The following is a 22,745-nucleotide window of genomic DNA, read 5'->3' on the forward strand; positions in this document are numbered from 1 at the left end:
TGTAGTTTGGAGCAAAATGTCGGCGAGGTGTCGTCGTTCGGTGGACGTGTGAGGTTTTAGTCAATTTTGTGGGTGAAAAGTGTTCATTATCTTGCTAAATTGCGTGCAATCTGTGCATCGAGGGTCCCTCTTCCGCTCTAAGGAGTGTTTATTGTGCTCAAAGCCGGGGATTTGTCCCGCAGGACGCGAGGAAAGGTGTGATTTTGTGCTCTCGACATCAGTGGAGTTTTTGTCGATTTGTCTGCATCGGGAGTCCTACTTTTGTGATTGAACCCCTCCGGAGGGTCTTTCCCAGCTTCTGGACAGGCGGCGGAGATCTGTGGTGGCGAGCGAGGCTCTGGCAAGGAGCCCTCCGTGGATTACGGTGTAAACAAAGACGCGCAAGAAGCAGACAGGTGAGAGTCGAGTCCTCCTTCCACCGAGAAAACCACCTCCTCGCCCCAGAACAAGTTCTTCTCGGCGAGATCGTGGGCTTCTTTTTGCCTGTCTCGTCGCAGTTTCAGCTTGTGCGAACATGTCTGGAATTGATTCGAGTGGATTAGGCACTCCCGAGGGAGTCTCTGGGAAAGTGTGGGGCTTTTCTCGGCCACGTTCAACGACCCTTCCGATTGATTTTCTTTGTCCCTTCGACACTCCCTCGGATGGCGATTTTGTGGGACAACAAAGCCTGGAATTAGGAAATGGACATAATTTTGCTATCTCTCCTGAATCTTCACTAACCCTGGAGAAGCTGAGGATTCCTTAAATCACGCCAAACAGCGGGAATTATTAGTAAATGTTTCCTGGAATCCCATGGCGATAGAAGAGGAACATTTATTGCACTTCCTCAACTTTCACAAAGAACAGTAAATATTTTGGTCTCTTAAGAATTTTTTTGAGAACAATAAATTGCATTTTAGCAGCTTTATAGTCCACTCGTAACATGAAACCTTCTCTTTAATGCATTAAGGAGCACTATGGTGAATTCCCTCAACTTTTTAATGCCTCCGGATTTGCTTAAAAAAAAGACTAAAAGCATGACTGATAGTTACTAGGTTTCTTTTATTGTTGTTTTCCATTCTCTATCTTGGCTGAATTGCAGAATATTGAGATAGGGAATTATAAATAGCGGCTTCTTTAATGTTCTTTTTTCTTTAAATTTCATATGTAAAAGAGATTGAGAACAGAATTATCGCAAGTCATTTCGCGGAAACTCTAAATGGAGGGCAATTAAACAAATTGACTGATAAGAATTCTAAACAGTCAGTTTCTCGACAAATTGATATGATTGCAAAAGTTATCAATTGATTCTGTTTCTCTAAAATTGGCGCAGCAAATATCGAGCATGTGTCGTATAAAGTGTAATTTGAAGAATAAAAGATTAGAGGGAGTGTTATCCGTATTAATTGCATTAGAAATGAAGACTCTTGGTCAGAATTGAGAGCAAACTTTTGCAAAACACTGTTTGGCTGGAAATTCCTGTGCAAATTTCACAAAGCAGAAACACGAGCCCAGTATTTAATCTGAGAATAGAGTGTCATATAGAACAAATATTGTAGAACATGGTCAACAAACTGATACAGCTGTTCGGTTGAAATTCAATTCCTCCTGCCATTTAGCTGAGATTAGATAATGAATAAACATTTTGTCAAATTGCCTCAATGAAGTAATTACGATTGGAGTTGTCGTTGCTATTGCAATGTCGCGTCACTTATCGTGCCACACAATCGAGATTCTTCAATTTACGAATCAAGCTTCTTCCTTTAATCATGTGGAAAATAGCAACTTACTCTGTTTGCGACATGAGACACCGGTTTTCAAGACATCTTATGAATTTCAAAGAAAGAAAACTTCCTTAATTGTATTGCTGTTCAATATAAATTTGTGTTTTTCGAATACCATTTCAAATATGCGTGAACACAGGAGTCAAATGAAGAGCCTTTAGTGAATACTTAACATCGGTTAAATTTCAAGCCTAGTTTTATGAGTCATTTTTACCCTTGATTTCTAATCCCTTCTCAAATTTGCCTTTCTCAGAAAGGAATAGGGTGAGAAATTTACATACTTGTTCTTGAAATACAAGTTTCAGTCTCATTTCAGAGAAATTTGCTAGGAACCTAATCTAAAGTGGCATCTTTGAGCGATGCCAATGCCCAATAATTTAAGTATAGCTCTTTGACTCAAGTGAAAGTTGCAATTTTTGTGACAACAGATCACACAAACTGGAAAAATAGGAAGCAAACTTCCCAGAGTTGAATGAGGACTGAGAGAGAAAAAATGATAATAAACATTGCTGAATAATGGGATTTGTTCTTCTGCTGTACACTTGAAAAATTTGCAGGCAATTGCGTGATGTTACGGTCAGTGATTTTCATCGTATTAATCTCAAGGGGAATCAATCCACCTGCACAAGATTCAGGAGAATTGTTCATAGAAAGAAAAAAAAAACAGACTGAAATGAAAGAGTGCGTCTAAGCAGAGGGAATTAGTATGAGAGCGAAGGTGTGTTGGATGATCATCAATTATGATATGAATTCCTTGGCCAATTTTTCTTCATTTCGTGCAAATTCTCACGTGCAACATTTCCTCCGATGTTGTCTAGCATATAGGTTGCGAGTGAAGGTGAAAATTGGACATGAAGGCCACACCCAGCAATTTTTGGAGCCGCACGGGATCTTTATTAATTGCCGAGGCTCTGCGTTGGGGTCTTTTCTTTCTTCACAGCAGGACAAGCTAATGTGGTTATAATTGAACGTGTAATGGGGGGAGAAAGTGTTGCCACGGAAAGCACCCACATTGATTATCCATACCGAAACGTCCTAGTCTTTGATGGTGGACTTTTTTTTTCCTTCCCATTTGGGAAATCGAATTGGAAAGGAGCCAAGTAGCGAAGGGGAGAAGATTTCAAAACAAAATCCCAGAAAGTATTTACTTGTAGTTAAAATTTCTTTACATATACAATTCGATATCATGAATTGATTCAAATCTGTAGCTAGAATATAAATTATCTGGAAACTTCCAGAGGTTGTAAACAGACAAAAAGTGAAGGTTTTTTGGCCATATTTTATATGTTTTTTTTTCTCTTTTAATTTGTGTTCAAAACCGATTGCAATAAGGATAGTTCTATTTTTATAGTATTTTAAATGGCTGCTTCCATTTATCTTTCTCAACGAGACGTCACATGACAGATTTGAGTTAGATGCAAGAAGCGTCCTCTTACTGTAAGATGACGATTGCAGAGAGAGAGAGAGGAACCCTTTGCTTGTTCAAACACACATAAATACGAGAGTCGAGTTGGCTTCCGGTCATTATCTCTTTCTCTTTACATTGCTATTTCAGAAAGGTTTTTGCCTCTAATTGTAGAATTGTTGTGATGAAAAAAAGGGTGTACGTTGGGAATCTTTGTGGATTTCGCTGGACAAAATGTGTTTGCTGAAGTTTATGTGATAAAAAGGTACAATTACAATTGGTAAATGGTCTTTGAAATGCGAAACACATGATTTCACTTCCTGTGTTGTTTTTCAGTTGTTCATCATCACCTTTTGTGGATTAAATGATGTGTCAAATGATTGTTTGTGTAAATATGAAAATGATGTGTGGTTATTTTTTTTTGCAAATACCCAGCAGCTGATTTGTAATTGCCAATTTACCGCGTAAAATCGAATTGTGTGGAATCTTGAATGTTGAAAAATTGGTGGTGTTAAATTTATTGTATCCTTCATACAGTAACAATCCGGAATAATCACCATTATGTGATTATTCCAGTTAGTTAAGGTCAATCTTTAACTTTGAGACACACTCAAGAGTCAATGACTTTGTTCACCAATAGAAGCATGCATTGAAATAAGATTATCAGTAGGTATTTCCTGCCAGAGAATAGGAAACTGTTTAAAATATTAGGCATATTGTTAAATTGAGGTCGAAATGTACAACTACAGATGAATGCAATTAAAAGTCTATAAAGGGTTCACCTAATCCGATTCTGCTTAATCCAAATGTATCACTGTGAAAATTACGTTCTTAAATTATGTCTTGTGAGAGCATCGCTCGAAAATGCTTTTCATTTTCTCATGAATTTCACTGATGAATGGGAAGACGTTTGCACAGCGTTTTTTTTCCCTGCCTAAAAAGTTGAATTCTCCGGCAGAGATGTCACACATGTGTGTCCCTTTCCAGAGTAAATTACTTCTGTTTCTTTTTCCCTTTGGAGGATAAATATGTCTTGAGACAGCATTCAAGTATTGCTTATCCGCAGCGATGGAAGAAATGGAATGAAATGATGGAAGGAGTGGAGAAGGTGTTGTGCTTCAATGACTGTTCTAGTTTTTACTTCATTCAGTTTCTCTCAAAAATTACTCGAATTTGCCGCAGCTGATTAGTAATAGTAGTTTAGAGTGGAGAGCGTGTTAAAAAGTGGCTGAAGAAAAAGACGTTGATTACCTAATGCCAATTCAGAGTCTCGCAAAAGTTGTTTCTCAGTGGTAGATTGAGGCTGCCTTCTTTCTTGTTCGTCTCCTTTGGTGCCTCCAAGAGGGATTTACAACAATTTATCACCGCACTGCCAAGAGAATATTTCTTTTAACATCTTGTTGTTGGACTGTGCGACGAAATGGAACTTTTTTCTGACCTTCTTCAGCAAATCTGCTAGAGAAAAATTTGCCATGTGAATAACAATGGGGCGAATGTATGAATCACATTCGGTGTGAGGTATAAAATTCAAATTTGTACTCATCTTGTAATTTAACACACATGAAATCTACCGTTAAAGCGCGATAATGCTGGCATATGACGCATAAACCTGTTTGAAGTTTAATTCCCCATCAACTCATTGGGATTTCTTTCCACAATTTGCAACTGCCGAATGATCATTTTCGCAGTTGGGTTTGCGAATGAAGCGCATTTGCAACACACAATAGGTGTATTTTTTTTCGAAACAATGCGTTGGTGTTTGTTAGATTATTATTGCCTTTGCACGAGGAACTTCAGTAAGCCACAAAATACACGTGTGTTTTGGGCTGTAATATGTATGAAGCGATATATATAATAAGATTATGAGATTTTTATTTAACATCACCCATTTTTACCTCCCATAAAGTCTCTTCCCATATTAATTTAGTCACAAGTGGATTGCTCCATATTCGTTTTTCACGCAACCCCATTGTATTCGATGATAGCAAACAAGCTGTTTATTATGGCATAGAAATTGATGGTGTATCTTTTCACGGATTGTGTGCTTTTGCAACGTATAGCTTCGGAAGCACCAATTAATTGGATGGCTGATTTTTGAAGCTCTCACTTATTTTTCACGCTGAAATTTTTGACAGTATTTTGGTGTAGAGATATTACACGATCACTTAGCGGTGTGATTTTATGGCACTATCGCGCATCTTGACAAACGACGTGGCCGGATGTTGACTACAAATTGTGTGTATTTTTGACGGTACATTTCTTGAGGTGTTTGGTGAAATTGGATCCTCGAAAGATAGTGAAATGATATTTGGTATTCACATCTCGACAGTTTTCTTGACTTTAAGCACTTCACTTCATCTTGTGTGATAGAAAAATCGCTGAAAGATAAGTTGGGTATTTTTTTTTCAATGAATATTGCATTCCGCTGACGAATTCGGCAACATTTACTCACTTCTTATCGGGAAGAAACTAGATATGTGCTGTGTGAGAATGTTTACGTCACTGATCATAATATAATTCATAGTAGCTATCTCTTTATCATAAAACTGAATTATGCTATTTCTCATGTTGCACGTAAATATATGTCTATATATGTTTTTTAATTGCACTGTTTAATTTTCTTTTGTTATTTTTCTGAAAGAGAACGTAATAAAACATACGTAAATGTGCTAAATCAGTAATTTCTTGTGCGTTAACTTTACAAATAATTGCAAATGAGAAAATTGTGTCAGGGTTCGGAAGAAACGGGAGACAGAGAGAAAAGATGCTCACAGCGAGATTTTGTGGCAAGAAAAGAAAAGAGAGCTGCAGAGTTTTGTAAATATTTACGAAATTGTTGGATGCATGAGAAGATATGGCACTATAAATTCTCAATCAATGTTTAGAACTTCTGTGCAAGAGATAAGGAAACAAAAGGATTGGAAGTGGAAGAATTTTATTTTTAACAAGAGAAAAGAAATATTTCCTTGGCCGGAAATACAATCTCAACATAGCCAAAACACAGACAAATTTGTCTAGATACAAATTGGCATTGCGCAAAAGTTGGTTGAAATTCTAAATAAATATTTATTTTAGCAACACGGACAAGACACACTTGAGTTATATAGCGCACAGAAGTATAATTTCTGCATTTTTCTGTGTACAGTCGGTAAAGCTAATTTGAAGAGAAGTTGGCATCCGGACATTGTTTAATTTTCTTATCATGTCCCAACGCCAAGATTGTCTCTTCAAGTGCTTATTTATCTATTCGCGCAGCCACTCTGTCGTCATAAATGTTGGTCTTTTCCGATGGGAGAATGTGTTATCTGACATTACGAAGTACATACGCATTTTTTATATATTCTCATTACTTTTTAGAGAATTTTGCTTTCTCTCATTGTACATTCATGCGTTTGCTGTCAAATGCTTTGTCTCTGGGAAGAACGGTGAGAGGGAAATACACTGAAACACCTTTGCACCTAAAGTTGAAGACACTTTTATTTTTATTTTACACATTTTCCTTATTGATTTTATGCTGAAACGTGTCGACTTGTACTGTACGTATCTGATTTTAATGTCATTTTAAGTGCTGCGTTCAAACCTTTCGCTTCATTTTATTATTCCAATGTCGAAGGCACTTGATCAAAAAAAAAATTGCTTCGCTGAACACTGTGATTGGTGATGAAATTATCTTTTATGGTGTCTTGTATGTGTACTAATATTTTTTAGTATGTCAATGTTGTGATTTGGTTTTTATGCAAGTGTTGCGCAATTTAGAATTCAGAGGAAGTAGATAATAATACACGAAATTTGCCTATAACGTGCGTAGTAACTCTAGAAATAATGTATTTGTTGCATACAAAATGTATTAGATTTCACTCTCCTTTGTAATACTTTATTCGTCTTGTCACCTTAAATTTGATACGCGTGGGATGAAAACTCACTCGCACATGTTCACCTACGAAAGAATTGAATTTCTCAGTGTTCATTTGCATCCGATGACGCGAGTTTTACATGTTGCGTTGGGTGAAGAAAAAAAGAGCGTAAATGCAAGATATGAATGAATATATTGGAGGTGGCAGCACTGAGAGAAGACAGATGCGAGAGAAAGAGGAACCCACATTGTTGTTGCTTGCGAAGAAGGTCGCGAGGCAGAAAATGTAATTGGATTTTCTTTTGCCCGCTAAATATGGATTCTCGTGCGTAATGAAATATCGTGAAGTGTAATGTGCGTGAAAATTTTACGTTCAGGAAAAATATTTACATATACACAAATATGTGGGTCTAGTTCAGGTGAATATAAAAATGTAATACAAACACGATAGTGCGTTGGAAAAGTTAATGAATTGTTTCTCGTATTGTCAGCGATTAGTTGGAAAAAGAAAATGCTATATTCCACCGTTCTTTGTTTTCGGTTAACATGGAAATGTTCTTTTATGTTTCGTGATAATGCACAGTAATACAATTTTGTTTAACACTGGAGTGACCAAGGGTGTTTCTAAGACAATTTCGTGACTGTAAATATTGGCAATTGTTTGTTTTGTTGCTGATGATAAAGTAAATACAGTAGTGGCAATTGTAATAGGTAGTATGAATTCAAGTTTAGCATGAGAATGAAGAAATTAAATCGCACGGTATTTTTTATCGTTCGAGTTAATAACAATGAAATGGAGTAAAAGGTCATAAAATTTTTGCATTGAACGTTTTTAATTTTCCCACATCAGAAACAATCACATTATGTACGCGTTTTTGCGCATTGTTGAATGAACGTCACAACTCGTGTTTTCTTATCTTGTGAAGATTTTCGCGTGTGATATTTCAATGGACTACATAAGAGTTACATTTAGCTTATATTGGAAGGATTGTAGGCTAGTTTTAGGTGAAATAGAAGAATTTAGTACTGTATGAGTCGTGAAAAAGAATTCTACATAATGATTTATTATGTCATAATTCACAATTCACGAATGCGATAACGCGCGAATCGTGAGATTAGCAAGTGAGATTAGTCCTCAAGACGGTATCAGTGGAAGTGTTTAATAATGAATTCTAATATCTCGTAGCTTTGTTTATTCGCCTGTGAACGATCGTCAGTGAAACTTCATATTCACCGTTGCTGTGCAGTGTTTACTCTCACGAGAACGTAATTCTCACGTAAAATAGTGTGTAGGAATAGAAAAAGGCAGTGTGAGTGGAGGCAACACCTTTGCATACAATCATACATATTTTGTATATATGGAAGAAAAATGTTGAGTGAAGTTACATAAATGTCTGGGGAGAATAATTTTCCTTCCTTTTACTTCAATCTCATCTGATTTCAATTGCTAATACTATTTTTTTTTGTATTTAATTCGATTTAAATAGAATACACAGTACTTTATACTAAAACATCTTACACTCCAAGTATCTAAATAATGCTTAATTGGTTCTTCTGTGTGTAATTATTGCATTTTGAGTTCATTGCTTTCATTCCATTTCATCTAGTGTTTTAACTCGTACATTTGTATGTGACTTTCAGCCCTGTGGAGCTTCTCTGGGTGGGTTAAATTAAAAGTGTAGGGGACCCTCAGTAAAATGCGAGAGTGTCATTGAACCGACATCATGTAAATAGCCTCTGGCTGAGTTGCGTTTGACTCACTGTTGCTTGCCGCTATTGAGTGTCTTCCCCACACTGACCGACATAATTAAGAGAACTTGTCATCACTCTGACTGTTTCTGTTGATAGTTAGAAGTTAATTTTGATTCTAGACACTCTATGATTCGTATGGTTTGTGCTTGACTTGAAACTATATAGTGGAACTTTTAAAATAAGTTGTAAATATTCTTTGTTGTCACAGTGTAAAAAATCTTGTTCTACTGTTGCAGCTCATATGATATAACATGACATGACGGTTTAGCTTTTGATGGTGATTGCTGTAGCGGTTTCTATGCATAGTTCTTCCCTGTTTTTGACCAATATTTCTCTCTGTCTAAAAAAAAAGTGAGATGAAAATGAAAAGTCTCTCAGTGGGGATTCTGTGAATTTTTGCATCTGTGCCAGGATTTTTCTGTGTCCTGTTTCACCATGGGAAATCCCATATTTGGGATTTTATTGGCACTCCATCGTTGGTCTCTAGAATTCACTCATCTATGGTTATGTTTTATTGCGGTGCCCCAGAGACAAGAAAATCAATATTGCTGACCATTTTCGTATATCAAATTGGTGTGTGGTGTCAGGAAAAATTTGGCCTTTGCAGGATGGTATTTTTGTTGGGTGGTGCTGGAAGTGTAAAATATGCTTGGGAAAATGTGTGACGAGGCGCTGCTAAATTCGTACTACTTTCTCCCTGTGGTGACACATTGTACGGAGTTTGCTGACCCATTCGGTCATAGTCAAGTGACCCAATCACCCACTTTGATGTGTGGCTCACTTGCCCCATCATTTCGCTGACGATGTGATCTTTTATTATTATTATTATGCTCGTCTCTTCCCCGGGTAAGTGACAGAAAAAAAAGTAAATGCCGATGGGGAGACCGAACATGGGTGGATTGACGAGTGACCATAATGATGTTTGTATCCCCACAGACAATAATTTGTCTGTTCTCGCTGTGCAGGCACATCGTTTTCCCCATCGAATGTGGCCGGACAATTGCAAAAAATAAATAAATACATCCATTATATTGTATTTAGTGGAAAGTACACGGATGTTGTGCTGCTAACTGTCCATTGCCCTCATACTTTTTCTTTCACTCAATCACTTGCAGGCGGAGTATTTCACTTGCTGGGCGATTTTGGAGCACGAGGAAGCACGCAATGATGGCGATTCTCTATGACTTTGCAAGACTGTTCTTCTGGGTTTCACTGCCGATGGTTGTGACTGGCGCAAGAGGTGCATACGATGGTGGCCGGATTTTGGATTTCAAGGAGACATCCTTCTCCAACTGGGAACAGAATGTCACGTACATCAGCTCAACGGGATATCACGCTCGTGGGATGGCACCGATGTATCAGATTACCAATCGTGTTCTGGATTTGTTCATTGGTCCCGATGCGATACCAGAAGGTGAGTCTGAAGCTTCATATCTTCTCCATCACTTTATGATTGCTCCATGGAATATTGATTCAATTTGATTGATGCCACGGAACAGACTATCAATCAGAAAACTATTTACCCTCTCGATGCTCTCTATGGGTTAATTGAATGTTATAAATAATATCTGCTGAAATTAGATATTAATTAATAAATGCTTTAGAAGGGTACTTGAAGGTGAAGCAAATAAATCCTTATCATGATTCTTGTCAATTCAGTACGCAATAGTTTTGGCCCAAATATTATAAAATTTGAAGAAATCCTTTTGAACATGTATGTTAATTAGTAATTAGATTTCAATATTGATTACTATTTTATCAAGCGTTATCGTGAATCATTCTTAGGATTAACATTAAAGCACGGTTAAGTGTTTAGCTTTACACTCAAGTACTTTGTTATTATGGTAATGATGGTAATGAAATTAGACCGTTATCAGACTGTTTCTATGTAGTTGATGAAGTGTTGAGTACTTGCAATGCTAATTCAAAAGAAAGTGGATATATTTCCTAGTGACTTGAAGTTTTATTTGAATTAATTCTGAGATATACAAAAGTGATATCTTGCTAATAGATCAGAATTGTCTGACTGTATTATTATTATTGTGTTTACAGTAATCTGCTAATAAGTTTTTAACGGAATAGAAGTTTTTCGCGTCTCTGGGTGGCTTCTTCCTCATTTTGCTTTGTCTCATGGGCAAACTGTGAAAAATGATAGTGAATTGACATTGTGGTAAACAAAGACAACTTGCGTTTTCTTCAAGCAAACGGTTAGTTAAAATTGCCATTCTTATATTCACTCTTTAATGTGTGCACCTTTGCTTGCGGAAGCAACAGACGCTGAAATTGTCTCCAACTATTCGCGAATTATTTGCAAATTCTGGCAAAGAGGACGAGAATGAGTCAAGTTCAGGTGTATGAGAATGTTGCCAAGTAATTTTAATACACAATTTTACTGTGAAGAAGTAATGTGTTTTGGGCGTGAAGTTTGGGGACATCGAACTAGGGAAATTTCTCGATAATTGTTCATGCCCCAAAGTCACGAATTGTGAGGGCTTAACAACCAATTATATATGACAAATGGCATCCCCGTTATATTGACACAGTTTTATCTTGATCTGTCTCTTTGTTTTAATTTTTACTAGTGAAACAGTTTACAGTTGCAGCCCGTGAGGCGTGCAATCATGGAAAAACGAGAGGATGATGATGAGTGTGCTAAAGAAACACCTGCCATTATTATTATCAATTGGCTTCGGGTAGACATGATTGTAAAGGGGAGATCGGAGTCTTTTCACTTCAAATTATATGTAATTGTCTCCAATGACGGTTTGTTTTGTTGCCAAGAAGAATTTAAAGTAGACTTAACTTCTAAAGATATATTGCTGTTCTGAGGGTTTGTGTGTGTGTTGATTATCTCAGCTAGTAAGTGTCATAATGTAATTATCATGTTAATTGAGTCGCTCTCCAGAGTGGAAGGTTCAGTATGGGGGAGTTTAATGAACCACTGCTTTTTCCCATATTTTAATTAATTACCTTATTAAGCCGGGTAGCAACTTACGCAACTTCATATGTGCAGATATTGAGGTGGATAAAGCTATTTACCTCTCCAACTATGTGACTAAATGTGCACTTTTTTATTCCTTGTGTATGTAGAAAAATGAGAACACTCACACTAAGAATCGCTCAACTTCTTGGTGTCAAAGAATGAGTAGTGCATAAAAGAAGTGTGTGGCGTGTTTAAAGAAAGAAAGAAAACCTAGCATGAAACACGTTTCAATGAGCTCCATATTTTCCATCCTCCAATCTCTTAAAGAGTCAACAGCTCGTAATAGCAATTGATGATGAAATCACTTGGATGCCTGCCTTGGTGTGTGGCTTTGCGTTTCTGAAGGAGAGAGAGAAGAAAAGAGGAGCTCTCACAGTATTTTCTGCCAATCTGTCCACCGTCATTAGTAGCATCCCAGACTATTTTCAGCTCACAGTTTGAGAAGATGCAAAGAGTGAGAGATTTGACAAGAGCCACGCTAATTAAATCATTGAAGAGAAAATATTCTATTTCATATCTCGGGTGTGCGTAGAAAAGTTGTTGTGATGTTGTCATGAGAAATACTCCATGTTTTATTTCTTGTAAAAATTCACGAAATGTGAAAAGTACCTATTTCTTTTTATAGGATCTTATTTCACATACACACACACACACAAATGTTTTGTTGAAAAATATTATATGATTCATAATGTAGCGTCTCGGAATTTATTGCAGAATATGCTGGAAAATTCTTTACACATATATTTATATCATCTTCCTTTTACGTCGTCACGCTGTCTCTCCACCGTGCATTCTTCCCTTGTGACTGTATGTAAAATTTATGGGTCAAGAGACTATTCACGATGCCCTGGATATCTTTATTGTGCATATTCTCTGCTCGACGTCTTGAGTGTGAAATTAACTTGAGAGTGAGTGCATATGAATTCCAACTACTGCAAAGACTTGATAGGATACAATAAAACAATTAGATGTGAATTGCTCTAGCAGAGAAATGTGTGGAGGCATGAGAATGACTAACTAGTTTGGAAGAATTCAATAATTTCTGCAAGTCTGGAAATGAGAATATATGTAGTATCTTATCCGGTGTTTTTAGGTTGTTTTCCAATTTGAGTTTTGGAATTCAGCCAATTGAGCTCTTCACTGGAATTCCCCTGATAATAATATGAGTCAATATGTATGGATAAGCTGATGACAATAGAAATAATTTCCTTTCCTCTTGATAAAATCTAATGACCTATTCTTCCGCCTTATCAACCGTATCAAGCTTATCACTGCCAGTGTTTGAACTTAATAAAAGTTAAGATTGGCCTATTGTATTTGATATTTAATTTATGAAATCACTTTTTGTAAGGCAATCGGAAGAATGTAATTTCGCGATTCAAGTGAAATGAGATAAGAGACTTTTGATAAGAGATTTTCGATAATTACTTTCTTGTAGAGACAATAGAATGGTGTGAAATGAAGTGATATGATAACATAAAATACAACAACTCCAATTAGTAATTTATGAGATTAAATTGGAGCGAATGGTGAATGATGTTAAGACGGTGAGTCAGCGTTGATTTTTTTTTCTGTTGATAGATTTTGCAGAGTGTACACAAAGAGAGAGAAATGAATGACGGAACATGATGATGTGTGCTCTTCGACGCGAAATCACAAAGAAATGGCCCATATAATTCATCTCACGGCCTAATGAATGAGATACAATGGCTTCATTTTGACCAAATCAAAACATGAGATGTGAAAAAAAGAACTAAGAGCATGCAAACAATGGCGGAATTTTTATGATTTGGCTCCTCTTTCAATTCTTAGCGTGTCATTGAATTGTAAAAAAATGTGTGTTACTTCATTCATTCACTCTTGGTTTATGGGATGCTCAGAATAGGAACTTGTATTGCATTACGATATAATTGGGGTTTCAATTAATTATTCCCATTTTTTTGTACCCTAACAATTTAAAGTGCTGTGGACTGAATGGCCGTCTGTACAAATTAAAGATTCGTCACATTTGGCGAAATGTGAAAATTGCGCCACTTTATTATGAAATATGGTCGGCTTAGCACTCAGCCAGTTCATTAATGTAGTTTTTTTCAGCTGTGAATTCTCTTGATGTCTAACTTTTTAGGGTGGTTTCAATTTCATTGCCACACTCAATATGTATGTTTTTTTTGTCGTTGTGTGACTCTCTAGAGCCATTGCTTACAGTATTTTCCAATAAAGCTGCAATACAAATCGCACTGTCGCAGCGCCAATGCAACAATTTGAATTGAAATAAGTCAAAAAGTTTACATATTTCACTGAATTGAACTTCTCTCTGCAGCTGTATGGCGCACAAGATAGTGGAAAATATTGAAATTTATTGCACATGCATTTTCCTTTGGACATTCTTTCCATTCAGTAACACTTGCAGTGAAATATAGTGTTGTTGCATACAAAAGATTTCTCAAAATGAAACAAATATTATGTGATTGTAGTGGGGAATAAATTGAGAGTGGCTGATGGACGTTGAACATTCTCTTTTGTACAGCAATTGATAGAAATAATAATAAATTCATTCAATTGATATCTCGCTCTCCCTTTTTTCATACGCTGCGGCTTCAAGATTAATTAGGAAGCTTCAATGTGAATTGAAGATATTGAAGTAGTTGAATGTTGCATTGCAGTGAAATTCCGTTCGCCAGTGGTTTATTCTGCTGCGCCAAAAGAAATTTGGGGCAGTGACCCAAATAGAAAGTTATACAGCAGAGAAGAAGATGGTATTTCCAAGAACGTTTTGCAGTCTTCTAAGCCGTAACCTTGTTTGATTCGGTCAATGTGATCATTTATATTCATGATATTCAAAGTGCTTTCCCCTTTTATTTATTGCTTCCTCCTCTTAGGATAAAAATTGTGATAAGACTAAGAGAGTCGAAAGAGTGATGTTTTATTGAGTAATGCCTTAATCACTAAAGTAATCTCTTTCCGTTGGGTTTGTTTGCAAAAGTTGTTTCAGTTGTGAGAAATGATATTTCAGAGTTACGTAAAAACACACAAAAGTGCTAAAGAATCCTATAACAATTCGTATATAATAAAATAAATTGGAATCAAAAATTTTCTAGGATCAAGACAAAGTTTTCCACCAAAGTTTTCTATTGGTGAAACAGCATGTAAAATGATTTTCCAAGCATGACCTTATTCCTATGGAAGACTTGACTTTTTATATTATTCACGAGACGTGGTATATGATTATATAAACAAATAATCCGTGTCGGTTTGTCTTTCGGTTTGCAAAAATAATTACTCGTCTTGGTGTGTTTACAAGTGCAAATCTGTAATCTATGGTTTCCGACTTTATGGAATTTCGTGCTTATAATTCAAGTTAATAATATTGAAACTCTATGTTTACCAATTGCACACACAGTTGTTGGGAGAAATTGTGAGAAATTTCGCACTGATGCGAACATAATAGGGAATATTACAAAGTTAAAGTAGTGTTTCTCAGAAGTAGGAAAAAGTCATGTTTATCTAGTCATTGAAAAAAAATGCTTTCAAATATTGGGCTAATCTGTGACTGATTTGAAGTGCAAAATGATTACATTTTCAAATGTTACAATACACCTTGGCATAAACTAATCATGTTTATCCTGTAACTTTCATTGGCATTATCAAATATGGTTGAATAAGCCGCACGATATTTATCAAATGCCACAATATCAATAGTTGATGAATCCCTATTGTTGATATATCCTTACATTCAATACATACCTTCCCAATATATCCGCTCTGTTGCCACTTTCCATTAACATTTTGGCGTATTTTGCGCTTACAGGTTACATAATTGTGTCGGATCGGAGTGTTGCTTTTGGGCCGAAAGTGCAGAATCACGAATACGGTGATTTGGCTAAACACTATTGGGCCATTTTGCTGGTTGTCTCCGTGGCAGCGCTAATAATAGTTCTCACGCCAATTGTTGGGTAAGAAGAATGGAGTGTTTGTGGACACTTCCGTTTGGCCCTTTTCTCATTGTCACTCACTGGCCATTTGTGTGCTGTGCAGATTCTGTTTTTGCTGCTGTCGCTGTGCCGGAGCGTGTGGCGGACGATCTCAGCCGTTCGACAAGAAGCACGATACTTGCCGTCGTGTCTTCCTGGGTCTCTTCCTCATCTGCACTGGAACGGGAATAGTGTTTGGTGTGGTGGTGGCGTTCGTCACCAATTGCTATATGCAGCAGGGCATTGAGAATGCCACGGTGTCTGCCAAGGAGGGCGTCGGTGACACGAGGCTCTTCCTGAAGACCACGTCGGGCGAGATAAATCACTTACTCGTGAGGAACTACAATGAACTATCGCATCATCTGCATCAAATGCTCAATGAGACGGCCACAATGACGATGACGAGGCTGGATGAGGCTTCAAATGCGACATCACTGACACAGCTCAATAATTTTGTGCAGACACTGCCGCAGGTGAAGAGGAATCTCGAGCGTCTGAAGGAGCTGACAAACGATCTCCGGGCAAATGCATCACAATTGAATGATGGTGAGTGTGGGTGGTTTGGTGGATGACGTCCGGAGGAATTACCGTGTTAATTCCGTTGGTCGGCTTGCATTATTAAGTCTTCATCTAATTTTCAGGACTTCGGAGTGTCAAGGGACGGCTTCTCAACTCGCTAACATCGTGCGATGCGGCCGCTTGTCGCGATGTCCTGACACAGTATGAAATTGGAACGCTGGATGTTAATGGCATTGACTATAATCAGGTAAATGAATGAAATATGTAAGCAGAAGAGACATTACACTTTTCACGCTAACGACGCTCGAAAAGTAGAGACACTTCAACCTTTCTTACCCTCATCCGTCCAATTTTCATCAGTGAGAAAACATTTTGTACCACGTGAAGAAATATTTCATGATGTTAACTCTGCTGCGAGAAAGACAGTGTTGTAATTGAGTGAGAAGATGAAGAAAAATCAATCGAATAAGAGAAATATGAGTATTCCGTCATGAAATATTTCACAATTGTGTATTTCAACAATTTCCTTCTATATTAGCATTAAGATGTGATATGAAGAGAAGTCTTGTAGAGTAAAATGTCCTCAGGTAATTCAGATGCAGCAGAGTGAAGAAAAAAAAAAGTCTGCTATTTCCTTCACATAAATGATTTCTCTTCTTTTCTTCTTTTACATGCCAAGATGCTAGACAGGTATTTTCCTCGGGTACGTTTTTCCGAACATTTCAGACTTGCTTCTCAAATGCACAGTCATCTGCAGATGAAATTTTTTTTACTATCAACTTCTTTTTTTATTTGTATTTTCCTCAGTTTGCTATTTTTATTTTCTCCATGACGTGTCGTCTAGTTTTCTTTTTTCTCCTTTGATTGTCATCCTATTACATTTTGCAGTGCTTTTCACATTCCACTCCAACTTACTAAAAATAAATAGTGTATATACTGTAAAAGAAAAATTGTGGGTAGACAAATAATTGCATGTTTCACACAGAAAAGACATTAATTTTACAGAGATTTTATTTTTGGTTCTTCGCTTGAAAGTATAGAAGTTCATTTGAAATATGACACAGTGTAATTCATTTTTATTTTGGCATTAATCACACATCTATTTTCAACCATGTGAATGATAAATTATTTTAGTAAAATTCTTTATTTTTATTATACATTTTTTCACTTGAATTGAAATAACAAAATATGGAAAATATGAATTCTCTATCGGGGACAATGAAGAGTTTTTCAGTATTATTTAATGAATGTCTCCATTGGGTTTGAATTTAATCTTGTGTATGGTAGGAAAATGAATGAAATTTTTCTCCCTCAGCACATATAAATAAAGGATAGTGGATTGTGCTGTATAATAAATTCTCTTGTGGAAATTCCTGTGAAAAATATGTTGGTTTTCTACATTACTGCAACATGAGATTATAATTTAGTAGAGAAGAGTGAATATTTGAATTAATTGCTTCAATTCAACTTGATTTTCAGTGACATTTTTTTTTTAAATTATTATTATTATTCTTGCTGTGGCTTTTCTTTTCTTTCAACCATCAATTGTTGTTTATCACACTCTTGAGATAGACTTTTTTCTTTTAAGTGTGTGCGTGTCCATTGCGACCATTGAGACTTATCAGTGAAAAGACTCTCAATTAATTAGACTTTCTCTGTTGTTTCTTTTCTTGCTTCTCAAATGCACCACGAGCAGCTTCCAGATGTCACAGACACAATTGATAATGTCAATGCGCTGATAACGGGCAAATTGATGTCTTCACTGGCGAACGGCCAACAGGCGGTGGAGGATGTGAAGAAGAAGATAAACGACGTGATTGGGGAGAATATTCCCAAAGTGAGCATGGCAATCAATGAGGCTGGACTGGCAATCAAGGATATATCCAACGAAGTCACGCGGGCCATCGATAGAATATCGGATCTCTCGGGGAATTACACGTATAAATACTTTGACATGGCCGATGAATACATTCGAGAGTACAGCGTCTATCGCTACTATGCCGGCCTGGCCATCAGCTCTGTCCTTCTGCTCATCCTCCTGTGCGTCTGCATGGGCCTTCTGTGTGGCATTTGCGGCAAGCGACCCGACGGATACGGCGATGATTGCTGCAATAAGGGAGCCGGTGGCAGATTCCTCATGATGTTTGTATCACAAATCCTTGCAGACTGGTTGATTGAGAAAGAATTGATGGTATCTTTCACCGATTTTTCACCACAATGTGCATGCACAGAAGAGGAACCATAGTGACTTTCTCAATCGATTGTGTTTGGAATGATTCCTCAGTCGTAAATTATGTCTAACGGAGGATGTTTATCTTTTGCAGGGCCGTGGCTGTGATCTTTCTCACACTGTCTTTGCTCACACTGGCAGCACTTATTCAATTCCTCGTGGGATTGGTTGCTCATCGTGGTGTTTGTGTATCTCTCAAGTGAGTTTTTATATGCAAAACTACAGAGTTTTAGACACAAAATTGAATGATTCTTTTGCGTATGCTTACAGAAATCCAACTGATGATCAAATTTTCAATTATGTGGATCAACTCATTGATCTCAACACTGTGATCTATCCATCGTCTTCCAATAATCGCGGCAAGAGTGCCAAAGTGAGGCAATATCAGCGTGAAACGGCACCTTTCAGGATTTCACAGGTGATTGAGGCATGTCACAGCAACAAGGCGGCTTATGAGGTGCTGCAATTGCGCAACTTCTTAGACATTGCTCAGGTTCGTGGCTATCCTGAAAAGTACAACATCGACGGTTTGCTTGATGACTTGATAAGGAGTGTCGAGGTGGAGAGCAATTTGGTAATTCTCAACAGCGATGCTCGGGCGGAAATTGAGAAATTGGCCGCGTCTGAGTTGAACAATTTCCCAGCGCACAAATTTGAGCAGCATCTCACTGATGACATCACAAAGATCAATTTGACAGAATTGGCAGTGAAGCTGGATGAGACGGCTGCAAAGATTCCAGACACGTCCAATATGAATGATATTAAGATGAGTTTGAAGAATCAAGCGTTGCACTTGAGAACGTATCAGACTAGCTTAGTGACACCGATGATGGATGGAAAGAATGAGATTCTAATGCTGGCGCTGGACCTCGATAAGACTCTCCACTTCAATTCTGCGTCCTTTGAGGAGGCCATCAATAAATTCCTCGTTGAGACGGACAAGGCGCAAGAGTTTATCAATAAAAATGGCACGGAATTTGTTCGGCAAGTCATCAGTGAACTGACAACAGGTTTCCGCAATGAAATCACAACGTATCTGGAATTGGTTGTAAAGACCACGGAGAATGATTTGGGACGATGCGGACCCATTTCCAATGTGTACAATGCAACACTTGTGGCGGCCTGCAATAGAATCATTGATCCATTTGTGAGTTGAACTGAATTTTGTCAAGACTGAACATTGACATAATGCGTGTTTTGATGTGTTTGCAGAATGGATTCTGGGCTGGCGTTGGATGGTGTGTTCTCATATTCATCCCAACGGTGATTTTATGCGTGAAACTGTCTGGTCTCTACCAGAAATCCGATCCCTATCCCGGACCTCTTGTTGAATCGTAAGTACTGGTTGATATGCCGAAAGTCACCTTTCACTCTGATTGTCTCATTGCAATTGTACATGTGGATAAATATTAATGTTTTCCATCTCTTTCATTGTCTGTCTGGCCAATGCAGTGAATATTTGTATGATGCTTATAGTGAGAGGGACAACATTCCATTGGCAAAGTATGTGTCTTGTTATCCATTGAGCGTTTATTATCTAATATTTGACTCGATTGAGGCATATTTTTTCTAATACGTTCCTTCGTTTTCCTACTTCTTTCCCAACAGTGGACCAAAACACAAGAGGCGGAATAAGAAGTACGAACGCCGGAGGAATTCACGTGATCCGCGGGATTACTATGAAGACTCAAACTCACCTGGCGGCTCCAGAGATAATCGCTACAATGACATGGCACCAAAGTACGTTTCACTATTGAGATCATGACATGCTTGAGAATTAACCTGCAAGTTTAATTATAATTATAATTTAATAACTCCTTTACTTTACGATGGCGTAGTTTCTATCGCTCAGATGGAAATAACAATGCTTTTTCGTCACCAAATTCTCCGTCGAACATTTTCTACATAACAGCGGGTCAATCACCAACGGCACCCGAAAAAACCTCACCATCGGCCGCTGGTCGGTTCGATCGGAAACAAACGCCTAAATCCCTGAGGAAACTGAACAGATCACAATTTTTCTAGGCCGCATAAAAGAAAGATCCCTCTTAATTGGTCAGCAATTTTAGTAAGAATGATCACCACATTACTCTGTTCGTTCAGTTGAAACATCAATGTCATTTACTCACGTATTTTCTCACCCTAAGAAATATTTTTTTTGGAATTGTTGTCTTACCAAGTAATTGAGTAATAGAAACTATGATGAATTGTTGCGTCAAAGTGATGTCGTTGGTGATGTGTATGGATATTTGATGAAGAGAGGTTTTATTTTGGTAAATCAATTATATGGTGACGGGTTTTGAATGTTTAATGTGTGTATAAAAAAGGGCTGTTGAAATAATGAGGTTATCCTGTGAGTGAGGAAAGCTTTTATATTATTTGAGCAGTATATATTTTTTGGTGTTAATTTTGTCTTCATTTAGATATCAATCGTTCGATGACAAATAGCAAAGTTATTGGCTGAGAAAGAGAGTTAAATGATCGAATTCTCATGTGAAAAACTTTCCTATTTTCTCACTCATACGAAAATCACGGGGAAAAGGGTGCAATCCAAGTGTTTGCGGGACTAATAGGGATTCTTTGTATTGCAGACACTGGGAAGGAGGACCGCCAAGATATCAAAATCCACCGATGGCTCCACCCTCGTCGGAATACGAACGTCCACCGCCATACTATTTCCCAGGTGCACCGAGTGAGCACGATTAAATTTTTCTCATTCCATCCGCAGAGTTCGATTGACGAAGAGTGAGCAAGAGGAAATGGAGGATGCATTAAATAATTGATTAGTAGATTAAGGAGAAGAGATAGAGAGAGAGAGGAGAGGATGTGAAAATGATCTTGCTCGTGATTTATCACCTATTTTTTTGACTATCGATGAAAATTAGGTTTATTAGATTTGTTCTCGTATTTTTTTTTTAAGAAAATTGTGAAATTTCATTAACCAATTGTTTTTCTTCTCAATGCAATCAAGCATTGATTTTATTAGTGGAGAAAAAAAAATGAGAGAAATGATAAAAGAAAATTATTATATTAGGAATTGTAAGACATTTTCCTTCTTTTCTGCGCAACTGAGTGGTTAGTTAAATTGGAGTGAAAGTAAGAGGAAATAAGAGGTTAAATGGGGAGATATGCCCATAAACTGCCATTTAAATGATAAGAAATGAAAAATATTTCTCACACTTGAGAGACCAATTTTTTATGTGTAATTGAATTCCATCGATTTTTTTTTTCCTTTCTTCGCTATCTTCCTCATTCTTCTTTTTTTAATGCTACATCTTATGCTGGCTAGGTAGATAAACTTGAGAGAGTATTGGAAATTAGAAGGGGTCAGATGAAATATATAATAATAATGTGCAAATGTAAGGCGACACCAATGAGATTAAAAAGAGAAAGAAAAAAGCTATTTATAATAATGATAGACGGAAAAAAAAGATGATACGAAAGTACTTTCCAAAGCATCACTCAACTCAATTTATTGGAATCTGATATGGAAACAATAAAATATATATATTTTTTGTGTAAATATTCAATATATAGAATATTTCGTTCAGATTGGTGTAATATTTCTGAAAAGAATTTTTCTTCTTAAATGTCATAACAGTGGAAACATCACTTGAATCTTCAGTGGAAAGAAGAGGGAAGGATAAAAAAAGAAGTTCTCAAATTGAATGTGCGGTTAAAGTATGTAACTCAAAATAAGAGATTCCCTTTCGTTTACGACAACATATTCATAATTAGAGTTCACAAGCAAGGATTTTTAGATGATGAAAAAGGCTGATTTACTCCTTATAAACAAGGGTATATTTAAAGAAGAATTATGAAATCCTTATTGTAGTAATTATATTTAAAGGGTAAAATAAATTTAAAAACATCTTAGCCAATACTATATACGACACACTCTATTGAAGTTCATCTCATATTCGTATATCTTATTGAAACTTTTCTTATAGTATTCTTCAAATGAAGTGAAAAATTCAATCTACAGCAAAAAAGAAATACCTTCGAGATTCAGTAACATTTTTCAGCATTGCATATGTGTAAACATTAAGAATTAAGAAGGATATTTTATCTACAGGCAAAGAAAGAGATAAAACGTGCAAATTAATGTGAATCAATGTTTCACAATTTACCATGATAAGAAAATTCAAGCATTTTTTATACTAAATGTAACATGTTTAAATGTGATTTTCTCGTTAAAATAAATATATTCATTTTTTTTTACTTTGCATCAATCATTTATAAGTATTTTTATTTAGTTGAAAATTATGA

At 36.8% G+C, this 22,745-nt stretch overlaps 1 protein-coding gene across 7 annotated transcripts; it reads left to right on the forward strand.

Annotated features, from left to right (window-relative positions):
- Positions 1–5: 5 nt before the first annotated feature.
- Positions 6–22,472, forward strand: LOC132263964 (prominin-like protein). 7 transcript variants are annotated; one of them, XR_009468520.1, is made up of 14 exons: positions 6–395; positions 9,889–10,187; positions 15,565–15,709; positions 15,792–16,273; positions 16,369–16,493; positions 16,926–16,949; positions 17,943–18,388; positions 18,571–18,675; positions 18,747–19,623; positions 19,689–19,810; positions 19,929–19,979; positions 20,085–20,216; positions 20,389–20,544; positions 21,068–21,181. XR_009468520.1 is itself a non-coding variant. In XM_059763986.1 (14 exons), the coding sequence occupies exons 2-13, from the start codon at positions 9,938–9,940 to the stop codon at positions 20,499–20,501; spliced, it is 2,946 nt and encodes a 981-aa protein (XP_059619969.1). In that variant the 5' UTR covers positions 6–395; positions 9,889–9,937; the 3' UTR covers positions 20,502–20,544; positions 21,068–21,181. The 7 variants fall into 7 exon arrangements, 5 of the variants coding, with proteins under 5 accessions (XP_059619969.1, XP_059619970.1, XP_059619973.1 ...); XR_009468521.1 differs by having other exon boundaries at positions 20,389–20,531; positions 21,068–21,169; XM_059763986.1 differs by having other exon boundaries at positions 20,315–20,544.
- Positions 22,473–22,745: the final 273 nt, after the last annotated feature.

Source organism: Phlebotomus argentipes, unplaced genomic scaffold (genome assembly GCF_947086385.1).
Source record: "Phlebotomus argentipes unplaced genomic scaffold, Phlebotomus argentipes genome assembly contig_32, whole genome shotgun sequence".
Classification (NCBI taxonomy): Eukaryota; Metazoa; Arthropoda; class Insecta; order Diptera; family Psychodidae; genus Phlebotomus; species Phlebotomus argentipes.

What these genes read in the sequence shown, in the direction of transcription:
- LOC132263964 (XM_059763986.1), top strand. Translation starts at nt 9,938, where the DNA reads ATGATGGCGATTCTCTATGACTTTGCAAGACTGTTCTTCTGGGTTTCA. An exon ending in TCCCGATGCGATACCAGAAG is followed by an intron (nt 10,188 to 15,564) that starts GTGAGTCTGAAG and finishes TTGCGCTTACAG; the next exon opens with GTTACATAATTGTGTCGGAT. An exon ending in GGTGTTTGTGTATCTCTCAA is followed by an intron (nt 18,676 to 18,746) that starts GTGAGTTTTTAT and finishes GTATGCTTACAG; the next exon opens with AAATCCAACTGATGATCAAA.